General features: G+C 36.1%; 1 protein-coding gene across 4 annotated transcripts in view; it reads right to left on the minus strand.

The window, feature by feature from the left end:
* AASS (aminoadipate-semialdehyde synthase) overlaps positions 1 to 15,135 on the minus strand; it is a 41,145-nt gene that overhangs the window by 13,635 nt on the left and 12,375 nt on the right. For 2 of the 4 annotated variants that reach the window (XM_034431076.3, XM_034431075.3), the window contains 11 exons: positions 14,649 to 14,797; positions 12,970 to 13,092; positions 12,263 to 12,374; positions 9,048 to 9,107; positions 8,873 to 8,940; positions 6,626 to 6,747; positions 5,250 to 5,279; positions 4,496 to 4,622; positions 2,791 to 2,901; positions 1,203 to 1,311; positions 414 to 554 (listed from right to left, as the gene is read on the minus strand). In XM_034431076.3, the coding sequence (XP_034286967.1) occupies positions 414 to 554; positions 1,203 to 1,311; positions 2,791 to 2,901; positions 4,496 to 4,622; positions 5,250 to 5,279; positions 6,626 to 6,747; positions 8,873 to 8,940; positions 9,048 to 9,107; positions 12,263 to 12,374; positions 12,970 to 13,092; positions 14,649 to 14,797 (1,152 nt within the window). The remainder of the gene's footprint in view (positions 1 to 413; positions 555 to 1,202; positions 1,312 to 2,790; positions 2,902 to 4,495; positions 4,623 to 5,249; positions 5,280 to 6,625; positions 6,748 to 8,872; positions 8,941 to 9,047; positions 9,108 to 12,262; positions 12,375 to 12,969; positions 13,093 to 14,648; positions 14,798 to 15,135) is intronic. The other 2 variants (XM_087874196.1, XM_034431079.3) reach the window with 1 other exon arrangement.

The following is a 15,135-nucleotide window of genomic DNA, read 5'->3' on the forward strand; positions in this document are numbered from 1 at the left end:
CTTTGGAAAGGGGTAGTGATACAAAAATGGCTGTGCTTAGATTGGCTCAGTTATATCTGCCCCTGCCTAACTGAAAAAGAAAACATTCCATTAAGAACTAACTTTGTTCACTTCAGAAGAGTTTTCAAAACTCCTCAACCTGATATACCTATTAGCCACCTTTTCATTTTAACATATATATATGCATACACATGGAAACCGGTTTGATACAGTGGTTAAAACCACCAAGCTAGAAACCAGAGTTCTGATCTTGCCTTAGGTATGAAGCCAGCTGGATGACTTTGGACTTTCTTTCAGTCCCAGAAGAAATGCAGTGGCAGACTATTTCTAAAAATGTTACAAGAAAGGCGTGGACTTGAAAGCACTCACACATACAAACAAATGTATATACTGTTAGAAAGAAATTACGTCACCTCTCCATCTTTTAAATAGGTTGCAGATTTAACTGTGTTTAGTAGGACTCCCTGTGGACTCCAGCTAAATTTATATCTCAGGGGGTTGTCAGAATATTCAGGAGCAGGCAAGCCTCCACAGAAGGAAGTGTAGGAGATCACCTGGAGTTGATGAAAATGAAGTTCTCAATTTAAATTTCTGAATTTATTTAATGTAGTCTAACTCTATATTTCTGATTAATCTAGTTTTGCAGTATGTCGACAGAAAGACATCTAAGACATTTTATACAGTTTTCTTTAGAAATTCATTCATTTAACTTTTATAATGTCTAGTAACATAAAAGAATTAAAAGTTAACTTAGGGTCTTCTATTCATATAAAGCCTGCACATTCTAAGCACAAACAAATCACAAAGTGAATTCACTGCAATCCCATAGCTATCGATGAGCTTCAGAAAAAGAAACGGGTAGACATGAAAGGGATTCTACTACACACCACTCTGAAAATGATGGGATTTATTATAAATGCATTAAAATTACAGCAGCTGCATATTGTTGCTTTCTGGGGGACTTAATCTGCTCCTCAGGCTATTGACTTTGCTCGGGTGAAATTCAAAATTTAAGATTCATAGGAATTTGTCTTTTCCATTTTGTCTTTGTGTGTGGTAAAAATCTGATGCTTCATAGAAAAAGCAAAGGAAAGAGGAAAGCTTCCCAGTTTTTCTAAGGAGGAAGAGGAGGATAAAAACAAAACTGGGGACAAGGAGTGTGGGCGATGACATGGATTCTTTTTTTAGTTAGTCGAGCTTACCGTAGCACCCACTTCTTTTGCTTTATCAATACATTCCATTGCCAACATATGATCAAGGCCAGGATCCAAACCAACTTCGCTTATAATGGCAATGCCAGCTGCCTCTGCGCTGTAATACAAGGAAAGCTGCCAGGTGAAAGGCAACAGCAAGATATCTCTACAAACGACAGCACGGGGCTTAATTTCACAGCGTCATGTTGCCTTCATGTAATGTATTGCAACGTTTTTTTCCCTTGTGGAGCTGGGGTGAGCATGACCTGCATGTGACACATCTGGCCCACGGGCCACCAGTTTTGACACCCCTGAACTTCAGGTAACCCTCGACTTACAACCTTTCGTTTAGTGACCATTTGAAGTTACAACAGCACTGAAAAAAGTGACTTATAACCATTTTTTACACTTACCACCATTGCAACATCCACATGATCAAGTGATCAAAATTCAGATGTTTGGCAACTGGTTCATATTTTGATGGTTGCAGTGTCCCAGCATCATGTGATCATCTTTTGCAACCTTCTGACAAGCAAAGTCAATGGGGAAGCCAGATTCACTTAACAACTAAGTTACTAACTTAACAAATATAGTGATTTACTTAACATTTGTGGCAAGAAAGGTCCTAAAAGGGGTAAAACTTACTTAACTGTCTCACATAAATTTTGTGTTCAACTGTAATTATAAGTCGAGGACTACCTATATTCCACTGTTGATTGAACTCAGTAGCTCCCAAACCATCCTCTAACACAGGGATTTCCAACCTTGCAATTGTTAAGAAGTGTGGATTTCAACATCCAGAATTGAAACCCATCCTAGCCGAGGAAATCTGGGTGTTGAAGTCCATACGTCTTAAAGAGGCCAAGATTTAAAGACATTGCTCCAGCAGGCAGGGTCCATACAATTCATTGTATTTCAAGTTGTTTTCAAATATCACTGCAGTGAGTTGAATGGGCTACACTTGATTTCTTCAGTGAGAGGAATACTGGTTTACATGTGCTTTCTACACACAAAAAATTATCTGGAAAACAAGTTTTTAACCTAAATGACTTTCTTTCAAACAGGGTGCCCAACTTTCGATTCCAGGTCATATAGGTAGTCTTTGATCTTTCTTCCTTCCTTCCTTCCTTCCTTCCTTCCTTCCTTCCTTCCTTCCTTCCTTCCTTCCTTCCTTCCTTCCCTTTCTTCCCTTCCTTTCCCTTCCCTTCCCTTCCCTTCCCTTCATTCTGTACCTCCCTATTATAACTGCCAAAAGTCATGGGTATGGGTTCCCAATGACTAAGTGTTGCCACCAAAAAGCTGTATATCTTAAGCGATATAATCCAGCCATGGTTGGCAAAGGATTTTGAGGAAAAAACCCTGAGGCACTGCAGAGTTGTCACAAACCTTGCCTCATTTGTATGTTTGTCACAAGATGGGAGCAAAGTTGTTACTTAGCCATGCTGGATTTTGATATTCTGATTAAAATGGTGAATTTCTGTGCCTGGAGATAATCCACATTTAAGTCATTTACCTGGCTTAAACTTACATTCAGCTTCAAGAATGATGTTAAGAAATTTGCAGAGGATGCTAAGTGCTCAAACATGGTGGGTCATACCTTTTCTGTAGCTCTTTCATTTCAGGCGTCAGGTAACTCGCGGTCACCAAATTCACTCTGCTGTCAATGCATTTCTTAGCAACCAGAGGATGGAATGAATATGGCAACAAACTAAAAACAAGAGGGTGGAAAAGTGAGGGCAAGGTCAGCACTAGAAAATGCCAATTCTTTTCTATGCTGTCAAAACAGGCAGAAAACCCAGGCCAATGTTGTCTCATTTCTAAAGAGAAAGGTAGCCCATAATTACTGATTTCTATAAAATCAGTTTAATTGGAAAGGTCATTCTCTGACTTTTAAAATAAAGTGAAAAGAAAAATAACTTTTTTTCACGCATACTTACATCCACAAATAGCATTCAGTATCAAGGTTTAAGTAGGAAATACTTGTCAGATTTTTTTAAAATAAAATTTTCTGAGAAATGGACTAACTTGTTTGTCTCTAAATACGAACTGCTCTAATTTATTTTTCAAACGCTATTAAGCAACACTTTTGCAACAATATATAAAAATTGCTAAATGGAATTTTGAGAGGGCTAGGGCACATGCTACATATGTAATGATCCAGGTTTAAATCTGGAATCTCTCTTGAACATTTGTAGGTAGAAGACCTATCTATACCTTTTCATCTTTCTGCTCAATCATTATGGGAAATCATTAGCTGTCAGTGCTAACTCAAATAGACCAATATTTAATTAAATGTGCGGCAATTAATGCATTTAGTTCTTGCTACATGAGCTTTCTTGTGTATGCGTGTTTGCACGGATACTCACACACCCACACATACTTCTTTGGTTTTACATAGTCCACTGAAATCAGAATTATGAACTTTTTCAGTTACTATGACAAATTTGAAATTGAGTAAACTGGGTTTAAAATAGTAGAAGGCAGAGTTGTTAGCAGAACTTGATTTAGTGTATGTGCATTGGGATTTTTAATTATGCATAAGATGTTCCAGCTTTTGTATTTATTATGTCTCTTTTTAACTGTATCTTTGTTGTTTTATAGTAGTTTTTATTGTTTTCATGCAGTTATTTGCTTCAGATGTACAGCCATACAGTACATTTTTAATAAATTAATTAAATAAATAAATAATATCAGTGAGTGAACATGGGCCAGTTGTTATTATTCTTCTCTCACGCAGATGTTGTTAAGAATAAAATGGGAGGGAGGGAGGGAGTTTATATCTCATTTTTTTCTCAAACTGTGTTGTTCCAGATGATGATCTTCCATCAAGCTCCATAAAAAACATCAAGTTGGGAGAAATTAGCATATATAATCCTGAGTTCTTTGGGGAAAAACCACCTGAACCAGAAAATGTAGTGAATGTTTCGAGTAGCCTGGAGCATGTTCTTAGTGTAAAAAAAAATGTTTTAAATAATAATAGAAAAGGCAACATCTATATAAGACCAAATGTATTATCATATAATCTTTTGTGAATTTCACTATATTTCATCAGAGTATACTTATGAGAGATATTAAGATATACATTTAGACTTTATTTTTGTGATTATTTTATCATTATAATTCCTTTTTATTGTTTAATGCTAACATTATCTAATGATGGGGCTGATATTTTGGAGGTAAACACCTAAAAGGTTTCAATAAATAGAATTCCAACATGGGTGATTGCTAGGAATCAGATGCTTAAATTATCGAGCCTTAGTCTGGAACAGTTCATTTTCTGAAATTGATGATCAAATACAGACCTAATAACAAGATTATGTTTCTTCACCAATGATGATAATCTCTCATCTTCTGTGATGTTCATAAAGACGGGAACAACGTTATTGTATTTCTTGGACAGCTGCTGAAGCTGAGTCTTCATGATGGAGGCTATTGGAGAGTGCAAATGATAGATGAAAAAGACCGGCTCCCACAGTATTTTTAACCTCTATATTATCTTTGATTTGAGAAGTATGCTGCCTCTCAAAACCAGAACTGTAGCTTAGCGTTAGCAGGATGAGATCAGGAAAACCTTGTTCTCATGCACTCCACTGAAACAATGTCAGAAAGTTTCACATCCTTATCAGATTAGGCATAGCTTGCTGAGCCATCCAGAAAAGAAGGGGATTATCTGTGAGATATAAAGCCCAACTGGTCATGTAAATCAATAATGGGAAATTGTTTGATACTTTAGCCATCACAAGTTGGCAAGATTATTTTTCTTAGGCAATAAAATAGGTATAATAAACTTCAGTGATTTGCAATGGTTTCTGAAGGCAGTCATTATAACAGGGAGGCAGCATTTTAAGATGAAAGGAGAACGAGGTATCAAATGGATTAGAGCAATAAAACTTCAACAAACAAGGCTTATTGCTGGAAAATATTATTTGTAGAATCAGGACCCAAAAGTGAATGTTCTCTAAAACCATCTTGTGGTACATAGTGGCAAGAACAGAAGGAGGAGTTCTGATCAATATTTAACTAAAGCTAAACTAATCCATGCAGGCAAAGCAGTACCTGTTCTAGGACAAAGGGTCACCGAAGAAACTGTTTGGAGGGGAAAGAAATCAAGAGTATCAACAAATGAAAATAATGAAATGATGGCTTAGTCATTCTAAGCCATTCAGGTCAACTACTCCCACATTCTCCACCAGGCAGAGATTTAATGTGGGTGACACCGTAAGCAGCCAGGTGCATTTTAACTCAATTTGCTAGCAAATGCCATAAGGCTCTGGATCTTCAACTAAATAAATAAAGCAAAAGGGGAAAAAAAACCACCCTAGAATTTTATCAGTCATGGAGAGATGTTGATAACATCACTAAACAAAATTTTAAAAAATTGAAGAGTAATCACAGTAAAGAAGAGCTAGCCCAAGATTCCATCCAAATATCAATTCTGTTTAAAATCTTAATTCTGCAATTTTAATTTTTTTTTAAAAAAAATGCCAGTATTGGGAAAGTTAATTCCAAAGGAACACAACATATTTCAGGGAGAAGATCTAGCAGCACATTAGAAACATCAATGCACACAGGTATATTGGGTTAATTTCCATCTTAGGTTAAGTATCTCAGATGTTTTTTTTTTAATTTATTTATAAACATCTATAAACCTCAGTCATAGAAGCAACTCTAGACAGCTTCCATATTAGGATTTTTAAAAACCCACCACATAATAATCAAAAACAGAGCACTGAGGAAGAGCAAAGCAAATATTCACACATGCAGGCCTGAAGATGTACAGAACCCCTTGGCACTGAAACAGAGGCTTGCCTTCTTCTGCTTTTACCCATTTCTTGTTGTAATTCATAAATTAGTAAGTGTAGTTGTTGTCATAAGATTTAGTGTTTTCATGGTAGGATGCTTCTGTGAGAGAGATGCCCTTCTGCAAGTAAAATCTATGTTCATTCCACCCAATGGCCTGCACAGGTAGTCCTTGAGTTACAACCATTTGTTTAGTTATCACTCAAGCAGCACTGAAAAAAAGTGACTTATGATTAGCTCTTGCACATGCAACCATTGCAGTATCCCCATGATCAAGCAAAAAAAAATAAAAATTGGGCACTTGGCAACCAGCATGTAATTACATTGGTTACAGTGTCCCAGTGTCATGTGCAACCTTCCCAGTTGTCAATAGGGGGATCCAGAACGACTGCCTAACTCAGTTAACTGCATTGACAACCATGATAAAAAAAGATTGTAAAATTGGGCGTGACTCTTAACAACTGACTTGCTGAACAATTTGGTCATAAGGTAAGGACTACCTGTACCCCAGCCAAGAACAAACAGAAGGAACAAAGAGACAATCCTTCTCAAATAAATGAAAAATTGAATAAATGAAACTCCCCTAGTTTCAACAATGCTGAGATTTTAGGGTTATAACCTTACTTACAAACCTGCTGTTATTTCAACATTGGGATCTCTTGTAAGATATTCTATTACAGGCTCAGAAACATATCCAGATCCAAGTATTAAAACCTTCTTCTTCTTATCCATGGTCAGGGATTGCATATATTCCCTACAATATATATACAATTTAAAGTAAATATCAGTAAAATAAGCATGAAAATTGTTAACATTATAAATTAGCTTTAAAAACTTTTGATTACTAGGATTTTATTCCTTCAGAGCCCATATGAAAATATTTTCAATATTGCATTTGATGGTGAAAAATGGTCAGTTTGATAAGTGTGCAAATTTATACCTCTATATGCCTCTACTAACTCTAGCAGTAGCTTTACACTTACAAGGTTACAGTGAAATCAATATATATTTCTTTTTGCTGCCATCATAGTATCTACACTTATTATTAAATACAGCCCAATAGATTATTGCTCTATTGATCAGTGAGACTTGTTTAAATATAGGTGTAAGAATCTTTTAGCTAGCCAGTCTGAATTCATTCACAAAAGGAAAGATGATAATAGACAATAGGGTTTAATCCCACAAATTTTACTACATCATCTCAACTCCATTAGGACAACTCATCTTGCCACAACCCAAAACTTACAGAGACTACAATGGCAGCATTAAATGTATTGCCTGAGGCCAGGAGTGTACAACGAAAGACCCAGGGCTGCATGATATTGCTGGACGTCTTTCCAAAATGCAAGACCAATGCAAGACCAGAGGTTATCTCCCCTTACGCAACATGGAAGCCCCTCCCTCCAAGTGGGGTACTGAAACAAACACTTCTACAGAGAAATAGAATCACTAAGGTATTAAAACAAGCCTCAATTATCACTTACAATCCCTAGAACCGTGATGGCGAACCTATGGCACAGGTGCCACAGGTGGCATGCAGAGCCATATCTGTGGGCACATGAGTGGGCCCTAGGTCCAGCATGTATGCATGCACCAGCCAGCTGGTTTTCAGGCCTTCCGGGCCCACTGGAAGTCAGAAAACGGGCTGTTTCCGGTCCCTGGGGGGGGGAGGCCATTTTCGCCCTCTCCAGGCTCCAAGAAAGCCTCTGGAGCCTGGGGAAGGTGAAAAATGGGCCTACTGGGCCCACCGGTAACCTTTTTGCTGTCGTGTGCCAAAAACGGGGGGAGCGGGTCACATGCGCATGCGCGGGGGGGCGGGGCATGGAGAGGAATTGAATTATGGGTGTGGGCACGCATGTGGGTGACCCCCACACACACACTCCCCCTGCTTTTGGCATGCGACAGCAAAAAGGTTAGCCATCACTGCTCTAGAAGGTTCTCTGTCCAAAATTGCTAAAAATCGTAACATGTTTTTTCTGAATTGTGTGATGGGAAATACACAGAAATATAGCCTAAGTCTTAACGCATGATTGACATACATTATAAAACAAAGAAGAATCCAAATCCCTCAAAAAACCCAAGGGGAAAAAGATGAAAAAAATCAGCTGCTTTGCACCATTACTTCTCCCACTGTGATCCTTGGCATCTTGCTAAATGTTAAATTTGGACTCTGAATGTGCAATAAAGGTGGGAACCAGCATCTTGGGTTCAAAAACTAATGGGCAACTAATTTAACCCTTTCAGAGTTAGTGTTATATAAGGCCACTTCATTATTTAATCATGTCAGAAGCATCACAATTAAAATAACGCATGGTATATTATATTTAAAATATAAAATACAAGATTAAAATATGTACAAGTTAAACAGATATTGCCCACAAACTAGCAACTGTTATATTGCCATAAGGTCCTCAAGTATGCATTGATCAGGGCACAAAAGACATATGTGTTGTTGTCCGCATGTCGCCACAATCACAAAATGCAGAAAGCACTTTACTATATCAATTGAATTCTGCACTAAATTGAATTGCCTTCAAATGAATCCTTCAAATCAATGACAATGTCACCTTCAAGTGAATCGTTATATACCACACATTTCAGTGGCAAGAGACTGTAATCCAGATGATCAGATCTAAAAGTAAACTTTGGACATTTTCCCAAAGAATCACAAATATCTAATCATTAGTGGTGACACTAGAAGGAATGGTCCATATTTGCTCCTTTTGTTTTCTCATGACTTGACATAGACATGTTGTGATTGCTATGTTAACCTCGTCACATAAAACAAAACATTCATATTAGCATGCACACATAGACTCAATAATTTTACACTTGAGATTAATATATTCTGAAGAGGGAAAAAGTACTCTGTGTATTACCTGTTCTCCCTCAGTTTCTGGATATATTTATATTTATCAGTCAGTGAACCATTGGATGTTATCACTGCCTAGAAAGGTATAGGAGAGACATCATTATTCTTTACATTTGACCTTGGCATGCCAGATTTCCTTTTTAAAGTGTGTGGAAGAAAGACAATTGATTTGTAAGACTTACATCTCTAACTACAGGTGAGTAATTCTGGCTTTCCAGGGGTTCTGAAGCATCAGAGAGGAGCTGTGGAGAGCAAGGTTTTCTGTTAGAATACTTGCTTTCACATAGACACACATCCTCAGATATGTAATTACCGTATGTTGGACAGGTAAGAGAACCTTGGGGAAAAAAATATTAAAAACATAGGAACTGTCAAGACAGAAATTCAAATGAAAAAGCTGGCTGAATAGTAGCCATGTTATTTTGAAAATGAGAAATTTTCTGGAACGTTAATTGGCAATTAAAACTAGGATTTACTTCTCCACATTTTAACTTAATACCGTATTGACACCACTGAGGTGAAAAGTACACAAGCACAATATATTACAAAAGCTGGAAGAAAAGAAGAAAAGAAGAATGACAAAATACAAACAAAAAGCCAAATATACAGTACAAGACATGCCTTTTCGTACATTCCCTGATAATTACAGGTTTTATCTAGAAGGCAAGAGACACAAGAACTATAATTCTTAGAAAGTAACATAAAAGATTATTCTTTTTGCTCTTTATCTCTAAAAGTTTATCCTAGTATATAATCTTCCTCTTAATTATCCTCTTTTGGCTGTTAATCACAGCATAGTCTTCTTAGGTTTTACTGTTATTCCCAGTATAATCATCATTTTTGCTGTCAATCCCAGCATAATTATTTTTATCTTTACTGTTATTCCCAGTATAATCATCTTGTTTTGCTGTCAAACCCAGCATAATTTTCTTAATATTTTACTGTTATACCCAGTATAATTCTCTAAGTTTTGCTGTCTATCCCAGCATAATCACCTTAGTTTGCTGCTTATCCCAGCATAATCACCCCTTTTTTAATTTTATCATCCATCAATACATTACTTGTTAATATTCAATCACATTATCATTATCATCTTTATAACAATTTAACATTGAGGCTTAGTTCTTAATCCAACCACTTCCTTATATAAATTAGTAAATTTCTGTTAATATATTCTATTCCTCACATACTCTAATTTTTTCCTTTATTTCAGCTTTTTACATATTATATCATATTCATCTCATATTCATATTCATTTTTATTAATCTATAAAAACCTCCTTTTTATTATTACTATCCATCCATTGCTTTATTTTTAATCACATGGTTTCTATCTTCTTTTTTTCAGCCATGTATAAATCATTCCTCCTTTCCTTGTCTGTAACAAATATTCCATTATTCTTTTTGCTCTTGAGCAAGATTTGGAAAGGAATTAAATTTAACAGGGATAAGTTTTAATATCACAACAGAAAAGAAACTATTCAGGAAACTGTAAGAAACCAGCTTAACAACTGGATTTTACAGAAGCACTGTTTAAAATAGGGATAGGCAAACTGATATCACACCAATGACTGTGAATGTTGTAGTTCTAATATATTTGAATAATTCCTTATAGCAAAAGAATAACTTGCATTGGAAGCACCATAAAATACTTTTGATGTGCTATGAAGACACTTGAAGTACATTTCTAGCCAACAGAATAGCTTAGTTTTATATGAGATTATCTCAAATTCAGTCACTGGTGTCTCCATTTTAAAATGTATTCAGAATCCAAATTGATTAAAATTTGATATTTAACATATATTTATCTTTAGTAGCTATTCTGAACCATTCTATCCTCAAAACAGTCAATAATGCTGCTATATATTTAGTTTATTGTTTTCATTTCACACAATTTGTGATTACAGATATAAAATTGCAGCCTAGTATCTAGAAAACTACTGCAATAGTCATGTCCCTCTCCAGATAAGACTTGTCAACCACAAATCTTTCCTAACCTCTATTTACTGTATCAGTTGTCAGAAAATTGCTTTATCAATAAAGATAAAAATAAAATCAGGTTAACCATAGTTCCCAGAGGCATCCATAGGATTGGAGGCCTTTGTCAATTGTCAAAAGCTTTGCTACATTTTTGTGATGTAAGTGTGTCATACCATTAAAAAAAAAGCCAATAAAAAAGCTAAGAAAGAAACAAAAAGATCACATTCCACTCTAGCAACCAAGGAGTTAACAGCAGACAACACCTAGGGGGAAAAAAACACCCACTATCCTAATCAGAAACTACCGAGAAGAAAACCGCATTCCTATCAACACTGGTAGGATAAGCTACTACATATATAAACAGGGAGCAAACTCTCACTACTTCTGATGATGTTACCTATCAGGTAATAAAACATCTGAAAGCAAACAACCAAGTTCACAGAGCACCAAGCACTCCACAAATAGAGTTATTACTTTACCCAACTCTACCCAAAATATATTTTCAGTGCAAATTAAAGCTGTATTAAATTTTGTAACCACTGTATTGGAGGTTTTCAGCTGCCTAATTTTTCACTGGTTTTACCATAGTTATTTAACAGCCGAACTTTTTTCAATCTAATAACATCCATTTTCCACTTTAAATATCACAAATGTAATGATATTGTGATATCATATAGCCAATCAGATTGGGCTATAGTACAATATTATCCATTGCAAATTTTTTTTTTAAAAAAAATGTTTCACTAGCCACCTTTTGAAGAACTGCCCAAATTAACATAGATGAAACATATCCAGAAAAGAGCCATCATAATTTAGGTAGGAAGACAACTTCAATGAAATGGCTATAATATGTATGCAACATTCATCTCCTACATTTTTATCCCCAGATGATGAATTTCTCTCAAGCAGTGTGAGCAGAGGAAGAAAGAAAAACTGTCCAACAATATTGTCAAGTTTCCGAAAGATGCCCTAATTAATTATGAGCCATGATCCAAACTTCAAAGGAAATATATTCATTTATTAGGAGCACCATTCCGGCAATACTCGGATGCAATTAGAACTGATCCTATGTAGATTTACGTTCCCCTATGACCCTGTCTCTCCCCTCCTCTCTGGCCATGTCATAAATCACATTCTCCAATTAACCACTTTGGCTGGCTGTGAAACCTAACATCCTCCTTCTGATTGCGGTCAGAAAGAATGTATGGAATTCACTTCAGTTCTCCCTCCCTCCTGCTCATGGCAACTTGAAAGCTTTGCAAGTTGACAAATATTTGAAAATATTAAACCATTTGAAGATATTAAACTTTAGCAAGATGTAAAAAAGAGTATTTAGAAATCATTTCATTAAAGCCTGTTACATTTTACAGCAGATTTCTTTTATTTAGAATAGATCAAAAGGTGCATCCTCTACTTACCATTTCTTCAATATAAGGGAACAGCATGTCTCCAAAACATTCTGTTGACTCTATTGGAAGCTGAGCTGGTAGGTTATCAATAGAACACATCAAAATCCCAAGTCCTTCCACACTGGAAGAGAGAGACATTTCATTCCTTGTAATGAACAGTCAAAAAGGTGTCATGGATGGCATTGGGGAAAAGAACAACCGTCTCTTAAGATGGAGGAGGCCACCTATCAGATAGGGTCTATGGCAGGGGTCTAAAGCAGGGATCTCCAATCTTGGCATTTTAAGACTTGTGGACTTCAACTCCTGACTGGGATTTGCAGTCCACAAGTCTTAATGTTGCCAAGGTTGGAGACATCTGGTCTAGGGAATGCTTGGGAGTGTGACCTATTCCCAAATCTGACTTGGATCTTAAAGTAAATAGTACACAGAATAAAAATTTCATTTCTCTTGGAAAAAAGTATTTTTAATTTTTGCACACTATTTAGAGAACCCTTGCCCTGCCAGAATGGTTTGAGAAGGGGCTCATTTACAAATGATTGCCACGAAAGGGGTGGTTAAGACAGGAAACTTATTTCCAGAAATTCCTTAAACTAAATTATTTTGGCATCCCATCTTAGTTAAGTAAAGGATTGCAAAACCATAATAAAAAACAAAAAAAAACCTGAATCATCAATTCAAAAGCAAACCAGTACAAATTTAAAAATAAAATCTCTTACCTGCCATGATTAATATGCTGGTCAGCATCATACATACAGAATGGACTATCAATTGTTGTACATTCTGTCATAAATTCTATAGATCCTTCAGTGTCTGCTGAGATGTCACATATTGCAACAAGTCTAGAATTGATCGTAACAAAATAGTAATCCATTGACATAAAAAATCCCTCAGAATAATGAATGAAATGTCATTATGGATAAATTTAAGTGGAAAAAATGCTATCTTCATAAATTATGAGAATTATATTTCTGAATATCTAGCCTCTAAACCATGTTCTAATTGGACAGTGTGTGTGCTCAACATTACTTAAAGCTTATACAGTGAGGTTGGTTTAACTACATTCATCTCAGTAAGATTGTCATTCATTATAAAAAAGAATAAAACTGGAAACTTGAGAAGCATTACCATTCCAGGGTAAATTTATTAAAAAAGGAATGAAAGCAGTGGGAAGAATGCTAACACAATGCTAGTCATCAGGTAAAGTTTAGATGTAAATATGAATATTTTTTTCCTATTTATTTTGGTATTTTTAAAGGTATGTTTAAAATCAAGACTGCAGAATGTGACATGCCTAAAACTAATGAAATCATAACACAATAACCATACATAGTAGGTCATATAAGACAGAGATAGATAACTGTTGTCATCCAAATAGTTTGGGTTCATTTTTACCAGTACCAACCACTATGGCTAGTGCCAAGAGACTGTATAAATCCAAACTATCTGAGGTCACCAGGTTACCTACACAAGATAGAGAAGTGCAGCTGAATCCATATGCATACCTGAACTCAGTAGAGAATAAAATATTATTATTAGCAATAACAGAATAGTTACTGCATTGGTAGGAATAGATTAGAAGGATTCTAATTTAGTCAACTATGTCTTCAGCACAGAATTATTCATTAGAAATGTAATTCCAGGTTCCTTCCCAGAAAACCCTGACAACTGAGATTAAATGCATAGCTTTCTAGAGTTGACATATTCTATTCAAACTCAAATTACTGGTCTATAAATCTTGACATTATTTGAAGACATGCTATTTGTAAGGATTTTAACATCTTCAGATTGGCAAGGAACCCCACGATGTTATCTATCAATAGGCAAATAAATTTTCATCTAAACTGATCTGCAGTTTTTAAACTGTCTCGCTTGCCCTAACAAGTTTAAATGATATTTGCCCTATATTTGTTGCTGGCAAGCCTTTTAATGTTCTTCTTGTAAATTGAGGAAAGCTATTTTATTACTATTTGTCTTTATTGGACAGGAGAGAGATATTTAACTAGCAACTAGATAAATTAATTGTCACCTATTACTCTTGTCAGTCTAGCCAGCATGACTAATAATGGGAATGATGAAGATAGCAGCTAAAGAAGATAACTTGGCATCTGGCTATTTTGGATATATTAGGGCCAGTTCTCCAATCATCATCTGTCTTGCAACCTACAGCACCACCTCTCATCGTGTTCCAGAACATCTGAGCATCTTCTGGAGTAATGTTAAAGTGGCATAGGCAATCACAAAAGGAAAACGGGGATTAAAGGGCATTGCTTTTCCAATGCTTTCCCAGCTTTTTTTTCAGTGCCAGTCAAGTTCTAAGTCTGCTTCCAACTCCATCCATTCCACTGTGATACTGAGCTGGTTGTTTCCAAATCATGTCCTAATTAAAACATCTTACTTGTGTGGCAATTCAGGACAGCCCTCAGTAGCAGCAGGAGAAGGCTGGAGAGGAGTCAAAAGCTTTTGTGCATCCTGTCTGTTTAGCAAGCGTGGAGTATTCTGCTCCCAGTAGATTCCGTTTATCACACAGGTAGCATAGGGTGCAATCTGTAAATGAAACTGTATTTTACTTATTCCCTGTGATGTCAATTACATGAATCAAATTAATTACCTTGAATAGCTGTTTCCATCAACTGAATTCCTCACACTTATTTTGACATCAAAAGATTTGGGTGCAGAACAGGCTGCCTGATAATTGGTGGTCAAAAGGGACCTCCTTTTACAATGCTGAATGCTTAAGGAGAGATTGTACCACTCTGATTCCCACCTCCGGGAAAATTATCCTATCCCACTGAACAGGAGCCTTAAGTATACTTCCTTTGGTGGTAGTTAGCAGAGAATTTTGGTGACAGCAACCTATTCCTTCTGAAGCTGACACTTTGAAT

This window comes from Pantherophis guttatus, chromosome 7 (genome assembly GCF_059756535.1).
Source record: "Pantherophis guttatus breed Tessera chromosome 7, ASM5975653v1, whole genome shotgun sequence".
Classification (NCBI taxonomy): Eukaryota; Metazoa; Chordata; class Lepidosauria; order Squamata; family Colubridae; genus Pantherophis; species Pantherophis guttatus.